This window comes from Diplotaxodon limnothrissa, linkage group LG15, assembly GCF_057381915.1.
Source record: "Diplotaxodon limnothrissa isolate DT_005_m linkage group LG15, D_limnothrissa_male_GT1.1, whole genome shotgun sequence".
In the NCBI taxonomy this organism is placed as follows: Eukaryota; Metazoa; Chordata; class Actinopteri; order Cichliformes; family Cichlidae; genus Diplotaxodon; species Diplotaxodon limnothrissa.
Window position 1 is genome coordinate 10,343,438 of NC_140610.1, and position 23,014 is coordinate 10,366,451.

At 41.4% G+C, this 23,014-nt stretch overlaps 2 protein-coding genes across 5 annotated transcripts in view; one reads left to right on the top strand and one right to left on the bottom strand.

The window, feature by feature from the left end:
• The first annotated feature begins 1,935 nt into the window (after window positions 1-1,935).
• Window positions 1,936-16,326, top strand: l3hypdh (trans-L-3-hydroxyproline dehydratase). Its single transcript, XM_085373080.1, has 6 exons — window positions 1,936-1,981; window positions 12,247-12,731; window positions 12,804-12,973; window positions 13,356-13,478; window positions 14,358-14,495; window positions 15,665-16,326. The coding sequence occupies exons 2-6, from the start codon at window positions 12,254-12,256 to the stop codon at window positions 15,788-15,790; spliced, it is 1,035 nt and encodes a 344-aa protein (XP_085229206.1). The 5' UTR covers window positions 1,936-1,981; window positions 12,247-12,253; the 3' UTR covers window positions 15,791-16,326.
• Window positions 16,327-16,650: 324 nt separating this feature from the next.
• daam1b (dishevelled associated activator of morphogenesis 1b) overlaps window positions 16,651-23,014 on the bottom strand; it is a 46,884-nt gene continuing 40,520 nt past the window's right edge. For 3 of the 4 annotated variants that reach the window (XM_085373216.1, XM_085373217.1, XM_085373218.1), the window contains exons 16-26: window positions 22,672-22,701; window positions 22,319-22,416; window positions 22,136-22,220; window positions 21,822-21,928; window positions 21,036-21,124; window positions 20,753-20,921; window positions 20,462-20,569; window positions 20,211-20,271; window positions 19,993-20,124; window positions 18,548-18,718; window positions 16,651-18,075 (exon numbers count right to left, since the gene is read on the bottom strand). In XM_085373216.1, coding sequence (XP_085229342.1) covers window positions 17,863-18,075; window positions 18,548-18,718; window positions 19,993-20,124; window positions 20,211-20,271; window positions 20,462-20,569; window positions 20,753-20,921; window positions 21,036-21,124; window positions 21,822-21,928; window positions 22,136-22,220; window positions 22,319-22,416; window positions 22,672-22,701 — 1,263 coding nt within the window. In that variant the 3' untranslated portion in view covers window positions 16,651-17,862. The remainder of the gene's footprint in view (window positions 18,076-18,547; window positions 18,719-19,992; window positions 20,125-20,210; window positions 20,272-20,461; window positions 20,570-20,752; window positions 20,922-21,035; window positions 21,125-21,821; window positions 21,929-22,135; window positions 22,221-22,318; window positions 22,417-22,671; window positions 22,702-23,014) is intronic. The other variant, XM_085373219.1, reaches the window with a different exon arrangement.

Sequence of the window (23,014 nt, forward strand, 5' to 3'; positions counted from 1 at the left end):
AGACACTTGTGTGTGAGAGGAAGCAGGGACAAATAATTAACAACAAGCACAAAAAGGAAATGATGCTTGATGAGGTGCTTGGCAAAACATGCAAGTTTGATGAAAATAAGATGGAGTAGTTCTTTACGTTTCTGGAAGTCAGTTTACAGTTTTGAGGTTTTTTATTTTGTTTGTTTTCTTGGTAGAAAACCTTGAAGTTCACATTTCTATTTTGTGGACAAGCTGAAGCTCAGTGAGCATTTCATCATGCACAGTGTATTATAAATACACAGCTTTATCTTATTTAGGAGGGAAATCCAGAGTTTTTGTTGCTCATCCTCAGTGGAGCGACTACCTTCCGAGTTAATTATCAGGTAATTAAATGTGCCTTACAATAGCAAAGCCTCACTGCGAGCTGTTTTGATGAAATCTAATGTTATATATACATATAAATCTATATGCATTGTCTTATTTAAAAACTCATTTCCTGTGCATGTAAAAATAAAGGACAGCAATGCAATAATGCCACTTTTACATTTTTGTTAAAGGTTTCTTTTCCTTCAGGATGTGAACATGTCACCAGGTTTTTGCAGCAGACTCATTGTGCATTTTTCTTCACGTAGCTTTGCATCTTGCTCAGGTATCTTTGTTCTCAGACTGAATTTGAACGATTTCTATTTATTAGCCATTTTGTAGGATAAATGGTACTGCATATCCTGTTTTAATCATTTAAATGATGGTTCACTATGCATATCTAAAGGGAAGGTGCACTAAACTCAGTTTGTTCATATTTTTTGGTGGTTTATGAAACCACTGGGGAAATTCTGTGTGAACTGTAAGGGTCCAAGCATGTGACTGTTAAGTATGTCTGTTCTATGTTACGTTCAGAGACGACCTTGCATGCATCCGAGGGAGCCTGTCAACTGTGAAATGAGTAATGAAAAGTAATGCCTGCTCACCATCTGTTGTTTAGTTTCTTCTCTTATGTAACACAAAAGTCTGCCTTTAAACTGGAAAGTGCAACACGCAAGCGGGTTTCATGTCACAATGTTTTGTTTAATCCAGGTGAGTCACAGGAGGATACCGATTACAGTGGATTTACACTTGACTTTCTTCAAATATGATTTTTATTTAGCAGTTGACAAACAAAGCAACACTTTTGCACTGACTTCTGAATCATCTTTAAACATCAGTGCTAATAAGGAGGAAGGATGGATGGATGGATGGATGGATGGATGGATGGATGGATGGATCACAAATACTTAATTGTAGGTGCCCACATGGAGATAACAAGTCAAGGAGACACAAATTATGCTGTAAGTACTGCGTAATTTCTTGATAATTTGGTATAAAAACAAACAGTATTTCTTACATTATAAGAACACTGGACTTTTCAAGGTGCAGGTCATGCTGTGGATTGACATAAACTTGCCTAACTTCCAGCTATTTTAGAGGAAAGGAGATGCTCTTATCCTACCTACCTAAAGTATTTGTAGCTAAATATAATTACAATGTAATTTCAAATAACATACGAAGAAACCGCATTTAATTACAGGGGAATTACACCTTTATAAACTGGTCGTATTATAAAGTATTACAACTGCTGTGCAGAACATAAATACACATGTAAGAATTTTCGCTTTTTTTAAATTTATTTTAAAAAAACCTCATTTATTTTTTTTATTTTTATTTTTGGGGGGGGGGGGGGGGGGGGGGGGACTTCTCCTGGATACGATCTTTAATCAGAAACACTGAATCGGTTTCAGCCTATTTTTGAAGGGTTATATAACATATAGAGAAACATATGTCTGCATCTCTGTGTGAATATAAAACTGTGTACAGTACTAGCAGGCTGTTTCGTGCAGCCCTCCAGAACAGCGGGTGGCACTAATGTTTCATTTTAGTGTCTTTGTGTAACTGAAACACAGAGAGAAAAGAAAAGAAAAAAAAGTAGGAGGGCTGCACAAGTTTGAGATCTGAGCACAGAGAAAAGTTACAGCAGGTAAGTAAACTTACCAGCGCTTTAGTTCTTTTCCTCTTTGCAGTTGTGTAAGTCAACGCTGGGGTTTTGCTGCCTTTTACTGGAGAGTTGCGCTGCATGCACTCCGTTATACCTACTGCAGGCATCCAAACGTTTAACTGGGAAAAGTTTGTATAATAATAACACGGCACAGCATGTCTTGAGAAAGATAATAATAAAGTTCCCACTATAAACCCCTGTTTGCTTTCAAAAACGAATATAAGCAAAACTGTTGCTCATAAATCATTTTTACGATGACCTCAGATCAGCCTGCAAAACATTCGCCTTGGTGCCTGTTTTGTCAAATTTAATGCGAATCCATGTTCAATGTTTACTGCATCTACCCTCACATTTCTTAATGTTAACGAATGTTTTGATCTAAAGTATGAATAAACACATAATTTACAGGAGTTAGATGCTCAACAGCTTCCACACTGATCATAGAAGATACAGCAAAGTCTTGAACCCCTCCTCATTCTTATGCTTCCAAAGACTTATTGTTACTCCCCTCGAGTCGTAATAAAGCTCAACTTGTTCCTTGTGTTTTAACTGACATTTATTTCGGACAGGAGGATTCTTCGACATGCCTTAACTTGTAATGATGTCCAACCACAGCCGATACAATGCCGTCAGAACTAAAAAGAAATACAAACTTAAATGAATATTCTTAATAAAGCCCCTAAGCATTATATATGGCGAAACATTCCAACAAAACAATCAATAAAATACACATTACACCTCACACTGCGGTAATTGCACTAGAATATCACGCAACACTAGCATATTTACATACAACGAAAATAAACAAAAGAAAACATTTACCTCATTGGCCTCACTCAAAGGGAATAAAACTTTAATCCTTACATCGTGGGGAGGTCCAAAAAAGGCACTCTTTTATTTATCTTACTATTTACTATCTTACTGTGGACGTGCAAACCTCGTGGCTCGTCTCAATTAGCTTGCTGAGTGTGCCAGCCAAAAATACCCTCTTAGCAACAACAGACGGAACTATAGAAAAGGTTCCTATCTAATTGCACAATTAGTAAAAATAACACATTTAAACATATAAATCCAATGAACAAAACATGAATTACTATTGATTTATTTCTTAATATTTCAACTACTAATTGTTTCAACCTTACATATCTAATAAAATGAACTTAAATGCGAGAGTTGCCTATGACGGCAGCTACACTCCCACCAAATCACTTGTGATTTCCACCTATGAACTTATGAAATGTAAACTAATCTGCTTCTAATAGTGTCACAGTCTTGTGTATAGGTCTGTCAAGTAGAACTGGTTTACTCAGTCTCTTTCCATGGTCATCTAACAATGAGTCACTCATTAACAGTTGTACTTTGCGTATACATCCATCTTCACTCGGGTGTATGGCAACAACTTTGGCCAACTTCCAGTCGTTTCTTGATGCTTGGTCATCTTGTACGATCACTATGTCATTGATCTTTGCATTTCTGTTTGTTTTGTGCCACTTTTGTCTTTGTTGTAGGCTCAATAAGTACTCTTTCTTCCATCTGTGCCAAAATTCATTGGCCAAGTACTGGACTCTACGCCATCTTTTGCGAAGATACAAATCTTCCTTTACAAAGTCTCCTGGTGGTGGCAGTATTACTGACGACTTCATGGTCAACAGAAGATTAGGTGTAAGTGGCTGAGGTCCAGTAGGATCGTTGAGTAAATGTGGGGTGATAGGTCTGCTGTTAACTATTGCCATCACTTCATAAAGATAGGTTCTTAGAGATGAACTGTCCAATGATCTGGATGACTGATCCAGAATGGTTGTCAATACACTTCGGATCGTACGAATTTGCCTTTCCCAGGCTCCACCCATATGACTGGCAGAGGGAGGATTCATCACAAACTCACAGCCTAGCTGTTTCAAACTTTCCTGATCCATTTCCTTTACTGCTTCCAGAAACTCACGTCTGGCTCCAACAAAATTGGTGCCTTGATCTGATTGCAACTGACGTACATTCCCACGCAAAGCGATGAAAGAACGCAGTGAGTTTAGAAAAGCGTCGGTTGACATATCATCAAGTAGCTCTATGTGCACCGCACGAGAGCATAGACAGGTAAACAGAAGCCCGTAACGCTTCAGTTCTTTTCTTCCTTCTTTAATGTAGAATGGGCCGAAACAATCCATCCCACAATACGTGAAGGGAGGGGTGGTCTCCATTCTCTCACTTGGTAGATTTGCCATCTTTTGATCTTCTTCTCGACGTCTGAATTTCCTGCACTTAATACAGTTGTAGATAAAGGATGATACTGCTTGACTGCATCCTAGTATCCATATTCCGTTCGATCTCAGCTCATTTATCGTCATGCCCCGTCCTTGATGTTTCACCCGCTGATGATAGTGATCAATCAGTAACTTTGCGATATGGCAAGTCTTTGGTAAGATGACCGGGTGCTTGACGTGTGGCTGCAATGTAGAACGCTCTAATCTACCTCCCACTCTAAGAACACCCTTCTCATCCAGGAAGGGATCGAGTCGATAGAGTCTATTTGTTCTGTCCTTGGGTAGATCCTTTCGCGTTTGAAGTGCCTTGATTTCCTTGCAGAAGATTGATCTTTGTACAATGGATATGACTTTAAGCTCGGCTTCTGTCCTTTCTTCAAGGTTAGTGGCTTTATTGCTTCTCCTTTCCAAGCCCTTAATCTCTTTCACAAATCTGAGAAGTCTTGCCATAGCTTTGACCAACCTTGACCAACTGGAGAATTTCAGAAAACGTTCTGCCAAAGAATTTGTTTCTGTAGTTGTATGGAGTACAACAACTTTGCGTACTTCTGGATCCTCTGCATCAAGTTTCCCCACCGTGACTTCTTCGTGGGGAAGTTTCTCTTGCCAAAGAAAACTTGGACCACTAAACCAGTTGGAGGTAATGAGGTCTTTGGCCTTCAGTCCACGCGAGGCATGATCTGCTGGATTGAGATCTGATACCACAAACTTCCATTGCATCGGTTGAGTGCTTTCCTTAATACGCTGAATGCGATTTGCAACGAAAACATGGAAACGTCTCGCATCGTTGTTGATATATCCCAAGACAACTTGAAAATCTGTCCAGAAGAATTCTTGAGCATCTTCTAGCTCCAACTCTGCTTTGAGCATGTCACTAATCCGCACTGCTACAACTGCTGCAGACAGCTCCAATCGTGGCACCGTAGTAACCTTCGTGGGTGCTACTCTGGACTTGGCAAAGACAAGAGCGCAGTGGACTTGTCCTGCTTCACTGACAGCTCTCAGGTACGTACAAACACCATACCCTGAAACACTTGCGTCTGAGAAATGGTGAAGCTCGTACTTCTGAACTGTTTGAAAATCTTTTGGCACGTAACATCTGTCAATTTTGACATCTGCTAGATTTTTTAGATCCAACAACCAGGACTCCCACCGTGACTTCAGATCGCTTGTGAGTGGTTCGTCCCAATCTGCTTTCTCACGACACATTTGCTGTAGTATCTGCTTCCCAAGTAGAACAAAAGGTGCCACAAAGCCAAGTGGATCGTAAATAGAGGCTACTGTGGACAACACTCCTCTTCTGGAAAGTGGCTGCTCGTTCACAACTACTCGAAACTGGAAATGATCCGAGTCGATGCACCATTTGACACCTAGGGCTCTTTCAATTTGTTGCTCGCCCAGTGACAAGTCCTTTCTTACTGTTTCTGCACAATCTTCTTCCGGCAGCGAATTAAGCACTTGCTTACTGTTTGAAACAAACTTGTGAAGTCGCAAGCCTCCTGTGCTGCAAAGTTCCTTTGCTTCCTTCACCAAACGAATTGCCTCTTCTTCTGAGTGGAAACTGATAAGACCATCGTCCACATAAAAATTTCGCTCAATGAATCTTATGGTAGCTTCACTGAACTTGCCTTGACCTTGTGCAGCAATATACTTGAGACCAAAGTTCGCACAGGCAGGGGAAGAAGCAGCTCCAAACAAGTGTACGCGCATGCGATAGACAGATGGAGTAGAGTTGAAGTCTCCATTGTCCCACCACAAGAAGCGAAAGTAATTTTGATCTTCTTCTCTGACTCTGAATTGATGAAACATGCGCTCAATGTCGCACATCACTGCAACTGGACCTTTCCGAAATCGGCACAGGACCCCCACTAGAGAGTTGGTTAACTCTGGCCCTGTAAGCAGGTAGTCGTTCAAGGACACCCCTCCGTACTTTGCTGAACAATCAAACACCACTCTTATTTTGCCAGGCTTTTGAGGATGATACACTCCATGGTGTGGAATGTACCAGGCAGGGCCTTTGTCCAGGTCTACAGAGGGAACTCTTTCTGCATCACCACGCTCTATAGTCTCTCTCATGAACTCTGTGTAGTCTTTGTGGTATTGCTTGTCCTTCTCAAATCTTCTCTTCAAATTTTTGAGTCTGTGTTCTGCACAGCTCCGGTTGTTTGCCAGACTTGGTCTGTCTTCCTTAAATGGCAAAGGTAACTCACAGTGTCCATCTGCTTTCATCTTCACTCCTTCTTCCATTATGGAGATGAACCTTAAATCTTCTTGTGAGAAGTGTGAATCTTCCACCTTTCTTTCATTGAAGTCGGACTCGAGCACTTTAATTACATCTGCAGATGTGACCACCTCTTTGACTTGTGTGCGACAGACGTATTGCACTTCTTTGACCAACTGCTCAGCTGACTGATTGGGTGTCACTTCCTTGACAATGATCTTGTGGCTACATCCTATGGCATCCCCATAGTCAACACATGGATTAGCTCCTCCAACTATTGTCCAGCCAAGGTCTGTTCTTTGGGCAAAAGGTTCATTATCTTTTCCCGCCACAACTTCTCTGGGTACCAACACTTGTGAACAATTGTAACCAATGAGCAGGCCTACGTCACATTCAATCAGTGGAGCGATTTCTTCAGCCAGGTGCTCTAAGTGTGGCCACGCTCTTGCTGTCCTTTGTGTGGGAATATGACTCAAATTCGCAGGAATAAACTCTCTTGTGTATGTCACAGGAAGAGGAATTCTCCTTGAAGAAGAGAAACCTCTGACCTGTAACCCAGACAGCCTTTGACTTGGTACTAAAGTGTCTTTAGAAGACATTGTCGAGAGCTTTAACTGCACACATTCCTTCTCTGCATCCAGAGCATCTGCCTTTTCCTTCAAGACGAATGTCGTGTCACTTTGGCTATCAAGAAGAGCATAGAGAAGAATCTCATGTTCAGGATTGCTTGTTGTGGATAACCAAACTGGAATGATTGTAGATGTGAGATTACTTCTGTCACTTTGAATCACACGGTTTGATATTGCTTCACTTGGTGCTTCCTTGGGTTTGGTTTCTCTACTCTCTTTATTGCCTTCCATCTCTTTCATTTGTGGTTCCTTGTCACTTTCCTTTTCTTTCCTTTTCTTTGAGGTTTTGTCTCGTTCCTCATGCAAACATGTCGGGTGTTTCCCTTTACATGTGTCACACATCTTTCTCCTTTCACATTTCTTTGATTGGTGTCCAAAGCCTAGACATCCAAAGCACAGTCCCTTAGTTTGCACAAATTTGACTCTTTCACTCAAGACCTTGTCCATAAACTTCCTACATGTGTGAATGCTATGATTTGAGTTTTCACAAAACACACATTTTTTTGTGTTGGACGTCTCTTCTGCAGCACTCACTAGCACCTTTGCTCCAACACTTCTTGTCTTGAAAGATTTCATTTTCTCTGAGTCACCTGCTTTGAGTGCATGAAGCGATGTTACTGGATTGCACGCAATCTTGGCTTCTCTCGCAATGAAGTCAACAAAGTGGCTAAATGTTGGAAAGGAACCATCTTGTTCTTCAATTTCAATGACCTTTCGATTCCATCTTGCTGACAACCAATCAGGTAGCTTGCTTAGCATTCTCTGATTCTCATTGCAGTCATTCAAAACTTCAAGACCTTTAACCTGAAGCATGGCCGCTTCACATCCTCTGAGAAAATCTGAAAATTCTCGAAGTTCAACGCTATCCTTGTTCCCAATCCTTGGCCATGATGTCAACTTATCTCTGAAAGCTTTGGTGATTACAAATGAACTTCCATATCTTTCCTCCAAAACGTTCCATGCTGAGTAATAAGCACGCTCTGTTCCCAACAGAAAATAACTCTCAACAGCCTTTCTCGCCGGTCCTCCAACATACTTGTGAAGATAGTAAATCTTTTCATTCACTGGGATGTTCTTTCTGTCTATCAGCATTTGAAACGACATTTTCCAATCCTTGTACTTGAGAGGATCTCCGTTGAAGACTGTAGGTTCTGGTACTGGTAGGCGACTTATGTGAATGGACTCAGCTAGAGCTTGGGCCAATGTTGTGGTACTATCTTCCTGTTTGCTTTCTCTTGGTTGTGACCTTAAGTTGGCTTGTGGCATATCAAACGGCTCTGCATTTGCATTAAGTTGCGAATGTGCAAACTGATTCATCGGTTTAGCTGTGACATTTCTCCGTTTGCTCCTTTCGTGCAGAAGGTCTGATATTTCTTCATCTGAGCTTCCTTCTTCATTGTACACTTTCAAACGTGCTTTAGCAGCATTCATTCTCTTTACTGTTTCTAGCCTTTCAAGCTCTCTTCGCTTTTGCTCTAAGGCCTTCTGTTTCTCAGCATTCTCTGCTTCAAGGATTTCAAGTGCCTTTCTTTCACTTTCCAATTCCTCCATAATCTTCAGAGTTGCTTCAGTAGCCGCAAGCTCTGCAGCTGCTTCTTGCCTCTTTACAGACAACTTACTTGAGCTTCTTGATTGCCTGCTATTCGAACCTTTGGATCTTTGAGAGGCGGCAGAATTGAATGCTGATCCTATATCACTCCAGTGAACCAATCTCTCAGAAAGTTCTTCGTCTTCTTCTGCTGCTAATTTTTCTTGAGCTAGCTTTATCATCTTTTGAGAAACCGCATCACAGGTGTCCACTCTGCGGCGAGTGTCTGCATCAGGAGTTTCATGATTGCGCAGTTCATCATAAACTTGTTTCACTTCTGCCGAGGTATGTTCAACTCGGCCGATAAGCTCTTTAAGTTTTGCACTAACAGGTTCTTCAAGTGCCTTTTTGCCTTGTTTTGCAACAACTTTCCACATTTCATAACTGACTTTGAAGCGAGCTTGAAGCTTGTTCACCTTTTCATCATGTAGTGCTTGGCCCCTTTCAGTGAACTTCTTAACTCTTTGACTTTTCCTCAAACTTCCTTCTTTAGTAGCTTTACTTGTGCATGGTTCTGGCAAACTTTCTTGCTCTTCAAAAGCTTCTTGCTGCTCCACAGCTTCAGTGTCACAGCCTTCTTGCTCCATGTCACAGACAGTCAAAGGTATTGTACTACACTCAAGTCACCTAGGTCAACTTAAATACGTGAATAGTCACCTTATGAAGCACCTAGGACCTTAAATTGCTTTACTTTAAAGAGTCAACTTAAACATATGTCACAAACTCTTAAACCAAAATAGTAAATTGCTCTTCACTTGTAGTAAAACAGAAAATAACCTTCAATGTCAAACAAAATACTATAATGTGACCTTTAAATATCTAATGCAGTCTTAAAATAAGCAAACCCTTATAATCAACTTAAACGTACCTTAATTACAGTTACTTAGCATAAACAACAATAACATGAGCTTAAACTTTTACTCCAAACCACCACACTTCCACTTTCATTGCTTGACAGAGTCCCTTTAAGATGAGCTAAAGAAATCTACTCTCCACATTTAACTTGTATAAACGTGTTACTTCTTTGTAGCTTAACCAAGCTGCACCGCTGGACTCTGGTTGCTTTATGAGATGTCTGTGTGTGTGTTTGAGCGTCTTTGATGCGTGAGAGAGACGCGAGCTTAATCACGTGACCCGGCGCGCTGTCGGCTCCGCTCCGCTCCCACTCGGCTCAGCTCCGCTCCCGCTCGGCTCCGCTGCGGCAGACCTCTTTCTCCTTCTCTCTCCTCCAGCACGAAGCAGGCTGAGTTCTGACTGTTACTCCCCTCGAGTCGTAATAAAGCTCAACTTGTTCCTTGTGTTTTAACTGACATTTATTTCGGACAGGAGGATTCTTCGACATGCCTTAACTTGTAATGATGTCCAACCACAGCCGATACAATGCCGTCAGAACTAAAAAGAAATACAAACTTAAATGAATATTCTTAATAAAGCCCCTAAGCATTATATATGGCGAAACATTCCAACAAAACAATCAATAAAATACACATTACACCTCACACTGCGGTAATTGCACTAGAATATCACGCAACACTAGCATATTTACATACAACGAAAATAAACAAAAGAAAACATTTACCTCATTGGCCTCACTCAAAGGGAATAAAACTTTAATCCTTACATCGTGGGGAGGTCCAAAAAAGGCACTCTTTTATTTATCTTACTATTTACTATCTTACTGTGGACGTGCAAACCTCGTGGCTCGTCTCAATTAGCTTGCTGAGTGTGCCAGCCAAAAATACCCTCTTAGCAACAACAGACGGAACTATAGAAAAGGTTCCTATCTAATTGCACAATTAGTAAAAATAACACATTTAAACATATAAATCCAATGAACAAAACATGAATTACTATTGATTTATTTCTTAATATTTCAACTACTAATTGTTTCAACCTTACATATCTAATAAAATGAACTTAAATGCGAGAGTTGCCTATGACGGCAGCTACACTTATTCTTGTACTTTTTAGAAGTTGAGCAATAGTTCTTTCGGGTCTTTCAGAGCTTTTCTTTTGGACATTGGCTGCTTTTTTTGTACTCGTTTTTATGAGGAATGTTTTTGTTTGTCAAGCCACTTAACGTGAATCACTCAAGCATAAAAAGGACACTACTACTATAACTGTACTAGTACTTACTGGTTACTACTGGTTCATCTTTTGATGAACCAGTAGTAACAAAGAGCCGACTTTAAATAGTATCTTTATCCACTTTGTTACTGACAGACTGTCACAAAAAACCCCACAATTTGTCCCCGTTTGTTTAGCTGAATCTACAAAAATGCCAAAGATAACACAGTTTAATAGCTGTAAAATAGAATAGTATTTTTACAGAGCTACTAGCCAAAAACTTGGCATAGCTCACCATGGTGTGCGGTATTTTCTTTTCTTTTTTTTAATTGTAAAAACTGGACAAGTGGACAGACTTTTAGGTCTGTCACATCATCTATTTACAGCAGAGGAATGATATCTGGAAGTCATGTCTTAAGTAATATGGAAAAAATCCAACATGGCCTGACACATTACCTGAGTGCTGGATCTGGCCTTTTAGCTGATCCATTTACTGTACTGAACCCTCATCAGACATAGTTTACAGTATGTCTGTGAGCACCCGTTTGTACACCTGTGAGCGTGAGCGTGCTTGTATTTAAAAGGTTCCTTCATGTAATGATCTGCTAGAGGGTGTGGGGAGCCACAGCCCCGTCCTCCAGGGCATGAAGCAGGTATGGAGGAGATCAAGGCTCCAGACATCCAGAGACCCCCAGAGCACAAGAGACCAAGGAAGACCAACGGAGGGGCAACCGCGCCACTCTCCCGGAAGGAGCTGAGGAGAGCCCCAGATGAGGGGTCACTCAGCAGCCGCGGAGCAGAAGCCAGGGGGGGTTGCAGTGACGCGCCCGTGAGCTCCGCCGGCGGCCAGCTGTGCCAGGGTGACTGAGCTCCAGGCCGAGAGGCTGAGGGCACCCCATCCCCGAAGGGGCCCGAGCGAGCCCCAGGCTCCAGGCCCCGACAAGCAGCCACCAGGAGTGAGCCGGTGCGTACTGGGACGCTCATCCCCGGACACAAAGAACGAAAGAAGAGCTTTGAATGTCCTTCAAAAAGCCTGGAGAACTATTCCTGAAGTCTACCTAAAGAAATGACAAGAAAGGTTGTTTAAGAGAATTCAGGATGTGCTGAAGAATAAAGACGGTCATACCAAATATTAACTTTCAAGCTCATTTTCAAGCTGGTATCAACTGACAAAGGTCCTACTTTTTTAGCTGATCTTGTGGCCTCAATGTTACAGATGAATTATCACTCAGCAAATTTGGCTTCAAGCAGAATTTAGCATTCATAAACTAAACACGCGACACAGACACCGAGCTATAAATCGTTTTAAATGTATTTGTTACCGATGCTCCATATGTATATTTTGATTTGAGGGATAATTTTCCAAACAAAGCTTGCTGGCAGACTCAAAAGTTTTCCCATGCAAGTGTTTACATTTAAAAAAAGGTGTATTAAAATATAAATGAGTTTATAACCCAAGGGATTGTTTTGATTTCTGAGATCAGCGCTGAGATGGAAATGCAGCTTCCACCTCACGAGGGAGGCGAGCTGTCTGTGGTCGACATGCACACGGGTGGAGAGCCTTTGCGGATCATCCTCAGTGGCTACCCAGAGGTCAAAGGCGACAGCGTGCTTTCCAAACGTCGCTACGTCCGGGAACATCTGGACCACCTCAGGAGGGTGCTGATGTATGAACCGCGAGGACACTACGACATGTACGGGGCCCTGATCGTGGACAGCGAGTTACCCGAGGCCGACCTGGCGGTGCTGTTCATGCACAACGAGGGCTACAGCACCATGTGCGGCCACGCCGTCATCGCACTGGGACGCTTCGCTGTGGACTACAAACTAGTGAAAGAGCCGAAGTCGCCAGAGACACAAGTGAACATCCACTGTCCCTGTGGCCTGGTGAAGGCCTTTGTTGAGTACTCTGAGGGGAAAACAGGAGGAGTGAGGTTTCTCAGCGTGCCAGCGTTTGCATTTGCTACAGGTAGCACAAACGACTGTAATAGTTCTCAGGTATTTGAATGTTCTCCAGGACTAATTCAATATTTTTTACCAGATGTGACAGTGTTGGTGGAGGGGTTTGGTGAAGTAACGGTTGACATCAGCTACGGAGGAGCCTTTTATGCCTTTGTGAATGCCCAGAGGTTTGGTCTGGATGTGTCCAAGTCCAGGACTCGCGATCTTGTCGACGCAGCCACAGCTGTGACCAGAGCTGTCAAATCTCAGGTGATCAGCTGACAGGAAATTAAAAAAAAAGAGCATTATTACACAGACAGTGAGAATATCACTTGCTAAATTTCTAGTAATCTAAAAGTCTAAATAATCCATACTTTAATTTAAAAAGGGGAAAAAGTAGGCCTGATCTTATATAGAGCTGCTTTGAATTGGCAGCTTCTGTATGCACAGGATATTTTTAGAGGGCACAAGAAACATCTGGTAGTACTTATATGGGATGCAGTGCATGCCTGTAGAGCTTATAGCAAAAAATCTGAGCATTACATGACCTCTCAGCTTGATGTCACCCAAAAGTATCTGGACACGATGCTCCCAACCATATTCCACAGTGTGAACTGATTTCTTTTTCTACCTTATTCTTATTATCCTTTAGGTGAAGTTGCATCATCCAGCCAGCGATGATCTGGCCTTCCTGTATGGCACCATACTAACAGACGGGAAAGACGATTACTCCCCTGAACCCACCGCCAATATCTGTGTGTTTGCTGAAGCTCAGGTATGTTAGTTCCTGCTGGTGGAAGGATAAACCGTTGTCATGAAGCCTGAGTGTGGGTGTGGGTAACGCTATAGTGAGAGGCGTCTACTACGTTTTGATTACAATAAAAAAATAAAAATAAAAAATAAACAAGAAAGACTTCAAACTACTGATTGAAATCCTAAGCTTTTTAGAAATATGTTTAAAGAGATCATAAGAGAGACAAAAGCAGCAGAGTTTGATGGAAAATGAGGAATGTCCCCCTGCTGGTCATTAAAAATAATGCAGATAAGGCACTTCTTAGCACCTTTTTTTGTTTGTTTTGTTTAGGCCCTGAATCCACATCCAACTTTAAATACAGTCTTTAGTCCTGAAGTAGCTCTAAGTGTACACTTAAGCACATTTGTCTTAGAAGGGCTGCAGATTCCAGGAAGTGCTACAGCTGGTCAATTTAACAAGTCACATTACAATTTGGAACAGCTGTATTAGCTGAAGCTACACCCATTAATGCCAAGGAAGAGCAGCTGTGACTGTGCTCACAGCCAGCAGTTTGACAGTGCCGGAGATCGGCCTTTTACAATGAGTAATGAGCATTATGTAAAGTGGTCACATCGTCTTTTATTTGTGCAGTCTGCAGAGTTTATCAGAAATGAAATGGACAAACACAGCAACTGTTCAGATGAAATATGAAAGAAAAACAAGACATATTGCAAGAAAACGCATTTAGGGACATTTATTATTTGTTGTCACTTCTTAAGTCTTTGTCCTTACTTCCATTATTTGAATCCTCTTTAAGTGCTCAAGTGTTGGAATCATACAAAAGACAATAAAAGGTCTGCGTTTTGTTCATTGGTGTCACCTTAACTTCATGTAATAGGAGGTTTAAATTGTGCTTCTCAGGTAGACCGAAGCCCGACTGGTTCTGGTGTCACGGCTCGAGTAGCTCTTCAGTATCACAAAGGTCTCATCCAGCTGAACCAGACCAGGACGTTCCAGAGTGGAGCCACTGGGTCCCAGTTCACAGGAAAGGCTGTTGAGGTATCACGATTTCTGTTCTCTTGTGGAATGAGGGTGATCGCCTCTTGTTCAAAGAGTGGGAAAAGAAAGAAGTGCATTTTGTAAAAAGACCAAAAGAATAAGTAAATATTTAGACGTTATGGCGCAGTGGATTTACGATGTATTGAAATGTACAGGATTAATCCAAGTTAAAAAGAAGACATGTTTTGTGTGTTTTGTTTCTAAACAGTAATACAGTTAATAATACTTAATCCTAAGTGTAGGATTTTGGTGCAATTTAATATAACATCGCTTTGTTTGGCTCCTCAGGTTGACAGTTTCTAAAATACTGATTTGAAATCCTGTATTTAAATGTCTTAGAGTGAAGTCACCATGAAGCAGATGCTCCGGGTTTCTCTTACATCAAAACACAGCGCGCTGATGTGTGGACTGACAGCAAACAAATCACTACTTGCTGTCAGAATTACTCATTGCATATATCATCTGCAGAGGAATAGTTTATTCTAGTTTCAGTCAGGTTTCAGACCTCATCACAACACAGAGCCAGCTTTAGTGAAGGTTACAAATGATCTTATGGCTTCTGACAATGGACCACAAGATTTTATTACAGTAATTAGAGGATGCTGCAGGTATTAAAGGTACTGCACTGCAGCGGTTTGAATCATATCTCCAGTTTGTTTTGAGACTACAGTTTCTTCATGTAAATGGAGATTAATCTTCACACAAGTGTTAAATTAATTCAAGGCATAGCATGCTTTTCACTGCTATGCAGATGATACCCAACTTTATCTGTTCATGAAGCCAGAGAACATACCAATTAATAAAACTGCAGGACCTGGATGACCTCTAATTTCCTACTTCTACAAGATGGTTATTATCAGGATGTCCTGAAAAGCCTTCAGTTGATCTAAAGTGCTGCAGCGAGAGTAACTACAGAGAAAGCACATTTCTCCCAGACTGTTTTCTCTACATTGGCTCCCTGTTAATTTAAAATCAAATTTAAAATCCTTCGCCTCACATACAAGATGTTATACTATTGTGGGGTCTTTAGCTTACAATATAAAGTGCCTCGAGGTGACTGTTGTTGTGATTTGGTGCTATATAAATAAATATGAATTGAATTATTCTTTTGAATCAGCTCATCATAGAATGATCTGAAGCATTTATTGTGTTTCTGTCTTAATGCTCAGGAGACCAAGTGTGGAGACTTCAAGGCTGTAGTGGTGGAAGTTGCTGGCAGAGCTTTTTACACTGGAGTTTCACGCTTTGTGCAGGAGGCAGATGACAAGCTGACACATGGTTTCCTGCTGAAGTAAGCAAGACGTATAGGTTTTCTATACAAAAGCAAATTAAAACAGAGGTTATATGGTGGTTTTTAATAAGACAAAAACACATTTTATGAATAGAAAATGTTTAGGTGGCCAAGACTTGGATCTGTAATGAAGAAAATAAGACCTTATTTTCTTCTGGCCTGGTTTACCTGAGTAGTAAATGAAGAAATAGTTTTCCTTACCTGTTTTAAGAAAAACAAAAACTATTATACATCTTGTGACTCTTTAAATTGTCCTAAATTATATTTAATAGATTAGCAAAGTACATAACTAACTCTTAGAGACTGCGAGGAGCTCAGTCACTGGTACTCTTCTTCATCTGGCTTGGTAACACCTCACCATCCCCCCAAGAGAGCTGGACGAGGGGTTAGAGAGAGGAAGGTTTGGGTTTCTTTGCTTTGCTTAGACCCTGCCCCAGATAAGCAGTAGAAAATGGATGGATGGTTATAACTAAAGATAAAATCTGAAGAACAGCTAAATGGAAGTGTACTGCCATTCAGATATCTACTAAAATATTCTTGATAGTGAACTTTGATTGTATATGATAATAAACATAAATATGTTATCGTGTATGACTGAATGTAAAAAGGGATTTTTGCTTTGATGATTTGAAGTGTACATTAAATGGAGTGTACATTAAATGTTGTTGCATTTACTGACCACTAGATGGAGCCACAATGCTGGTTACCTCTAGAGTTTAAAATTCAGCCATAAAAAAGATGCTTCCACTTCCTGTTCAAGGTTTTTAGTAGCAATAAACAACTTTATAAAACCAGAGTCAATGCTGCGCGAAAGTGCATGTGTTGAAAAACTAAATAATCAAACTCATCAGTAGTTTTCTCCCATTTATTATCTTTAGGTCATTGTACAATGGAAGGCAGTTTAAATTATAAAAGTTCGGTGGAGGTGTCGGCTGGATGGAGTCACAAGGCTGAAGGGGGAACGTCGCACGTCCACATGTGATGTTTTCCACAAGAATGAAAACATCACATGTGGAGCAGATTTTTTTTTTCTGCCCTTTCATTTGATGCAGTGTAAATCCAGCCAGCATGGAGCAAACATTTCATCTATTCAAATAATAAAAAAACATTTAAGGAGGGCACTCTCTTCAAAGGGGAAAGACAAGTGTATTGCATTAATTGTTGGTTTCAATGGTATTTAGCATTATGAATTCCTATGTGCATGTGTAACAAGCACACACGCTTGTATACTATAGATGTATGCAATGTATGACACGAGTGTCCACACACCTGTTAAGAATTGCAGATCAGGCCAAGGCCTTTGAGAGTACCCACTTAACAAAGAAACAAAACAAAATCAAATCAGAGTTAAGGCCAGCTCGTAACAGGAAAATGTTCAAATAAAAACATACAGTGATCAGATTTATATATATATATGTGATGCACGTCAAAAAAAGGTGAATACACAAAAAAAAAAAAAAAAAAAAAAAAAAAAACGACCCTCAGCTGTGTCACTTGCAATTAAAACCACATCCATCTATACAACACAGTCTCTCAGTCCTGTGATGGCTGTGACTGCAAGAGAGCGGCAGCATCAAGAGGAAGCTTAGGTCTAGTCTCCAGAAATGATCTCTCGGAAAATCCAGGCAGGTGAAAGCAGCACACCTCAGTCTGTACAAAATGGCCCCATTTAGAGGAATAGTCCTCTTGCTTTGATCGAGCTTCCAGCCTCGGAAACACTCGACCAGATGCACATTTCACTCTGTGCATAGATTCACGTACAAAAACGGCACCGAACGGATCCTGTCAAAACACCCGTGAAAACCTTTCTCCAGCATGACTTAAAACATTTCTTTTCCACCCTCTTGTTTGGTCCAAGAGTATCAACCTTTGGCTTCTGCTCTATTTCTTATCAAAATCTTAGAGGATGAGAGGTCTAATCATGTTGTGCTGTGTGTGGCCCTGCTGCGATGACGCAATGCTGTGGTTCACCCGAGCCGAGGTGGGTGGGAGTGGAGGAGGGTGAAGAGGAATGTGGATGTCAGTTCGCCCCAGAGGGAGGCTGATGAGCAGGGGGTTGCGAGTGATCGAGCCCATTTAGAAGTTCAGCTTTGTGACTGGTCGCTCCCTGCCCGAGTCTGTGTTCTGGTTGTTGATCCGCTTGCGGTTACGTTTCATCTTGGACAAGTCCTTATCGAAGACCTCGCCCGACCGCAGCGCTGACACGAGGTCATCAAACTCACCGCCATCCTCCTCTCCGTTCGCTTTTGCTTTCCGGGCCTTTCGCTCCTTCTCCCTCTGCTCACGTAGCTGGGGACACAAATGAAAACTGTCATTTAAATATCTGAAGAGGTGAGAGGATAAGAGCATTATTAGCTTTGCTTGGATACGGGAATCTGAGCCCTCCTGGTTTTTATTTATTTATGACTCAGAGAAGCAGTCACGTAATAACATCCAATTTGACTATATAATATCAATGCACTGTATAATGCAATGAGCTGTAGAGGAGTTAGTGGGCAGATGCTGGCACCTTTGATCAAAGGTTAGGAAGCCATTTTTCAGCTCTAATCTAATCAGACCTAATGAGCTGCACAGATGTGAGTCATACTATCTTCTCACGTAGGACAGAAAACAGATCAAATATATTTCCTATGACTGTGTAACTTTTGCTAAATGAAGGCATTGTAGTATTTAATAAATTAAAGGTGCTAAATAAGTGTTTAATAGCAGCTATAGCTCTACTGAGAATCTCAGGGGATGAAAAGAGAGATCAGTCGCATACCTGAGCTTCTACTTTGGCCCTGCGTTCCTCCTCTTCCTTTCGTTTTCGTATGTTCTCGTTCTCCTGCTGAGCCTCTGTGAACGATTGCAGGAACTGGTCGAAGATGCCAAAGAACTCATCTGGCTGCATCTTACTGGCATCCTCACCAAAGTGCTTTACTGCCCTCAGGAACTGCGGGACCAAAGAGAAGAGGAGGGGGCACACGGGATTAGATTTACAGCAGGACGCAGCAGAACCGCGTTTTATTCCATCTTTGACTGCTTTACAGGAGAGTCATTCGGCCCCAGCTCTTTGAAACCAGAGCAGGGCAGGAGTGGTCGGGCTTTGAAGCCCGTGTTCATCCAGATCTCACCGGCTACTGATTGCAGCTGAGGTCAGAGACTGGAGCCAGAGCTCAAATTAAGGCAATGTGCTTGTTGGGTGTTTTTCACAATAAATTAAAAAAAAAAAGAAAAAAAAAGAAAAAAAAAAAAAGAACATCCAGATGCAAGATCATGCTGGGAAGATACAGCTTCAAAAAATGTGACCGCTAACAGCAGTTATGGCATAGACAGGGAAACTATGAGCTGAAAAGATGCTGAAGTTTGTTTTTCCCCCATTAGAAAGAAAAAAAAAAAAAGAATACATTTCTTTTCAACTTCCTCACAGCAACAATCAATAAACTCTATTTCACAGTCACCTTTTTCTGCTTTTGTTTTGTTTATATGCACAGAGCTGATGCAGTGACCCACTTAGAGGGTCACGAGGTTATCTGGCTCCCAGTCGTGAGTACAGAAGGCCGCTGTAAACATTCAAATATTTAACCGTGGCATACTGTAAATGATTAACAGCAACTAATGGTTCCCATGTCACCAGCTGAGTCCTCATGTCAATGTGGCACACACTGTGGGACATATAAAAATAATAAAGAAAAAACACCTCTTCCTGCCATTCAGGAAGACAGACACATAAATCCCATGTTAGCGTGTCAAACGGCCCTTTGAAATGTGAACATGTTCAGGTTTCTGCTGGTAGTGGAGTTTAGTCCCCATAAAATCCACATTTGCTTTGTCTTCGTTTGCTTCGATGCTGTGATTCTGTTTGCACAACATAAAGTGACATCTTAAAGTTGGCAGGTGTAATCTGATGTCCACAGTGTGAAATAATATTAAAGCCTATGTTCCTGTTTGCACTCTTGGCCCTCACACATGGCGACAAGCAGGCCGCACAATAAAGTGTCGGTGGCACTGCAGCAGGAAGCCGAAACGCTTCTCCTGCTGGTCGCTTTCCTAGAAAGGTCCCTGGCGGGGTCAGTAAGGCTTGTAGAAACAGCTGCATGGAGAGGAAATGGGATGCAAGCTTTCAGCGCCTGTGTCTGCAGGCGACTGCGACACTGTCCGGTCTGCTCAAACGCACGTGCACACCCTCGGGTTTTCTGGAGAAACCACACAGGCCGAATGACTCACCAGTTCTTTGGCCTCGATGAGAGAGTCCTCGACATCAGTGAAGCTGAAGCTGGCCACGGTGATGAACTGGCTCACCACCGACACAAACTTGTCACCTGGCTCCTGCGGCCCTTTCTTCTGGTATTCCAGTTCCTGCAAGTGGAAATCAAAAGGAGCAATTAGAAAGAGAACATAAAGAAGAGCTCTGCTGAGTTTGCAAATAAATATCCATGACTTACGCTCTCTACACTTTTTAATCCACTGCGCAGGTTGCCGATATCTTTTTCCAGCTCCGTCATACTGCGTGGAAGAAAGAAAGGTCATCACCATTCACTTAAAAAGGAAGTAGCTGAAAATGAGGTTCCCCATGCAGATGATTCACCCTTTACAGAAACTCTCTTTATATGCCAACAATTGAACCACAATTGGTGGCATATTTTACAAACAAAAATTAGGAAAACACTTGGGAATCACTGCTCCCGGCCTTTACTTGACTTTGGCTGCCTCTGAGATACTCTGCAGGTCCTCCTGGAACTTCAGGACTTTGGGATATTTCTTCTCCAGGATGGTGATCAGATAGTGCAGCAGAGTAATGTTTCTGCAAACACACAGCAAAATGTGTCAAATGTGCAATATAGGGCTTTCATGATGGACTTTCAGATATGAATATGGTGAAATTTCATCACTATAATATTCCCAGATGTGACTTTTATACACCGCATGCCATTCTTGCTACTGCTGCCTGCAAAGTTTTAATACCACTGTTGAAAAATGTTCTTACTTGTCGATACTGGATTTAGTATCTGCGATCTTGTTGAGTGAAGACACCTTGAAGCCATAAGCATTGCCCCTTTGACCTTTGTTCATATAGTTTCCAAATGCTAGCACCACCTCCAACAGCTGCTTCAGGTTTCTGCTGTTTAAAACCTCCTTAGACGCCTTACCCAGCGCTAAAGCAGCAGGAAAATGGACAAAGTTGGAGATATAAATATGTTTGCTTTGGATAAATCATAGCAATCATATTTGAGATATCATTTTTATTGTATAAAGCACATATTTCCCACCTTCAACTTTGGGTTTGATCTCAGCTATCCTCTCTGCAAACTTCTTCTTAAAGTACAAAGACTGCAGCCTCTGCTGGTAATGGTTTATTCTGGACCGAGGATGGAAATAACGTGTCAGAGAAGAAGGAGAAAAAGATACAAATAATAAATTATAAACAGGGAAATCCACAAATGTAGACAAAAGCCACAATCATGAACATTGCACTTAAATCGCCACACTATATAAGTTTTATATAAGCATATCAAAGTTTTAGTTGTGGTACTGAAGCTTATTTTTGGCTGTGTTTATGATTTAAACCTATAAAAGCACAGTCTGTGCACTTAATGAATACCACAGTGGCATCTGTCTTCCAGTCCAGCCTGTAAGACGACAAACTGGAAACTACAGCGGCACTTCTTAGAGGAAACAAGACAAAACGGACTGTGTGATTCTTCCTTTACATACATTTCTGCTGTTGCTATGCTGCAGGATCTCACCCACCAGCGACCTGACCTTTGCTGGTGACCACACTCCTTTCTTTTGTCTTACATGACTTTATTTGCAAAACTGCAATAAAAGTTATTAAATTATCGGCTCACTTTCTCCAAAACAGTGTTTCACACAGACGGCTATTGTTCCCGTCAAGTAGAAAACCATGTGTCACTGGGTTTATCTACTCAGACCAAGAGGAAACAAAGACTATTGTTTGTCAGCAGATCTGAGCTGCTCTGCCCTGATGCTGTCAGCTCTGTGGTTATCAGCTGGTAAACAGTGAAATAATACGCTGCACATAAAGAGAAACTCACCTGCTCATCTCGTAAAGGAAGCGGTCGGGTTTGGCCATTCGATCGAGCTCATGTTTATGCTCCTCGAGGAGATCCACATCGCTCTTCTCTGGGACAAACTTCAGCAACTAAAGGACAAGGAAAAGACTTTTCATTATATCGAATACTCAGACACCTCTGCTTTTTGTCGTCAGTGAACATGCCTGAATCTCTGCTTCCACTGTCTCTTGCTCCAAGGCGCATGACGTTTGCCGCTCACTTCTTAACTACTTGTGATTTAAACTGACGTGCATTAATGAAAGCACAGCTGTTTTATGTTTGCATGAAAGCCGTACCTGCTCCAGCATGTCTTTGGGAAGGTCCTCCTGTTCGTCCATGGTTAGGATGGCTCTCTTAATCTCATCATTTGAAAGCTTCAGTCTGCAGTGCACAACAGATAGAATATAATAACATCTTGCTGTGTCTGGGGTTTTTTTGTTTTTTTTATTTTTTTAAAAAAAATCCTGAACTGAGCTTACCGTGAGAGCAGGATGTTACAGTTTTGAGCTCGACGGCCATCAATCACTGACAGCTCCTTGACTTTTTTGGAGCCCAGCGTGTCGTCTTCCGCCTCTTTCTGTTAGCACAGTGATTAAGAGGTTAGAAAGCATGAAGCTCACATTTTGTTTCAGTTACAGTCACAGACAAACGCATAACAATTAGGACTGGATGACACATGTGCCAGCATCCCGAAGGAGAGCTTAAAACACATTTGAAAGGAGAGAGAGTGGCTGTGGAATTCACGAGAACACACAAACACGACAAGACAGCTGACGCCAAATATATGAACAAAGAGTGACTGTAGAAACTACTGTACTGTAAGTGCACTCACCTGTTTGCTGTTATTGATCATTAAGAAGTCCTAAAATGCAGGCAAGAAGCAGGGAAGATGTAAGCACTCATTAGAATAAGTAAAGCAGTTATGTGATTGCAGCCCATAAGAACAAATGAATCATTCAGCACTTCAATGACAATGGATCAGCAATGACGTGAGCATAGTAAGACATACTGTAAGTGGCTGTTCAGATTATCACTACATGCTTGTTCTTCACATGCTGTGCACATAACTAATCATTAAACTGATCAGGCTGATGCTGAGTATCTAAAATGCACATTTTTGTTTTGTTTTTTTTAATGTGTGTGGATTCAACGTGCGTTAGATCACATTTTATATA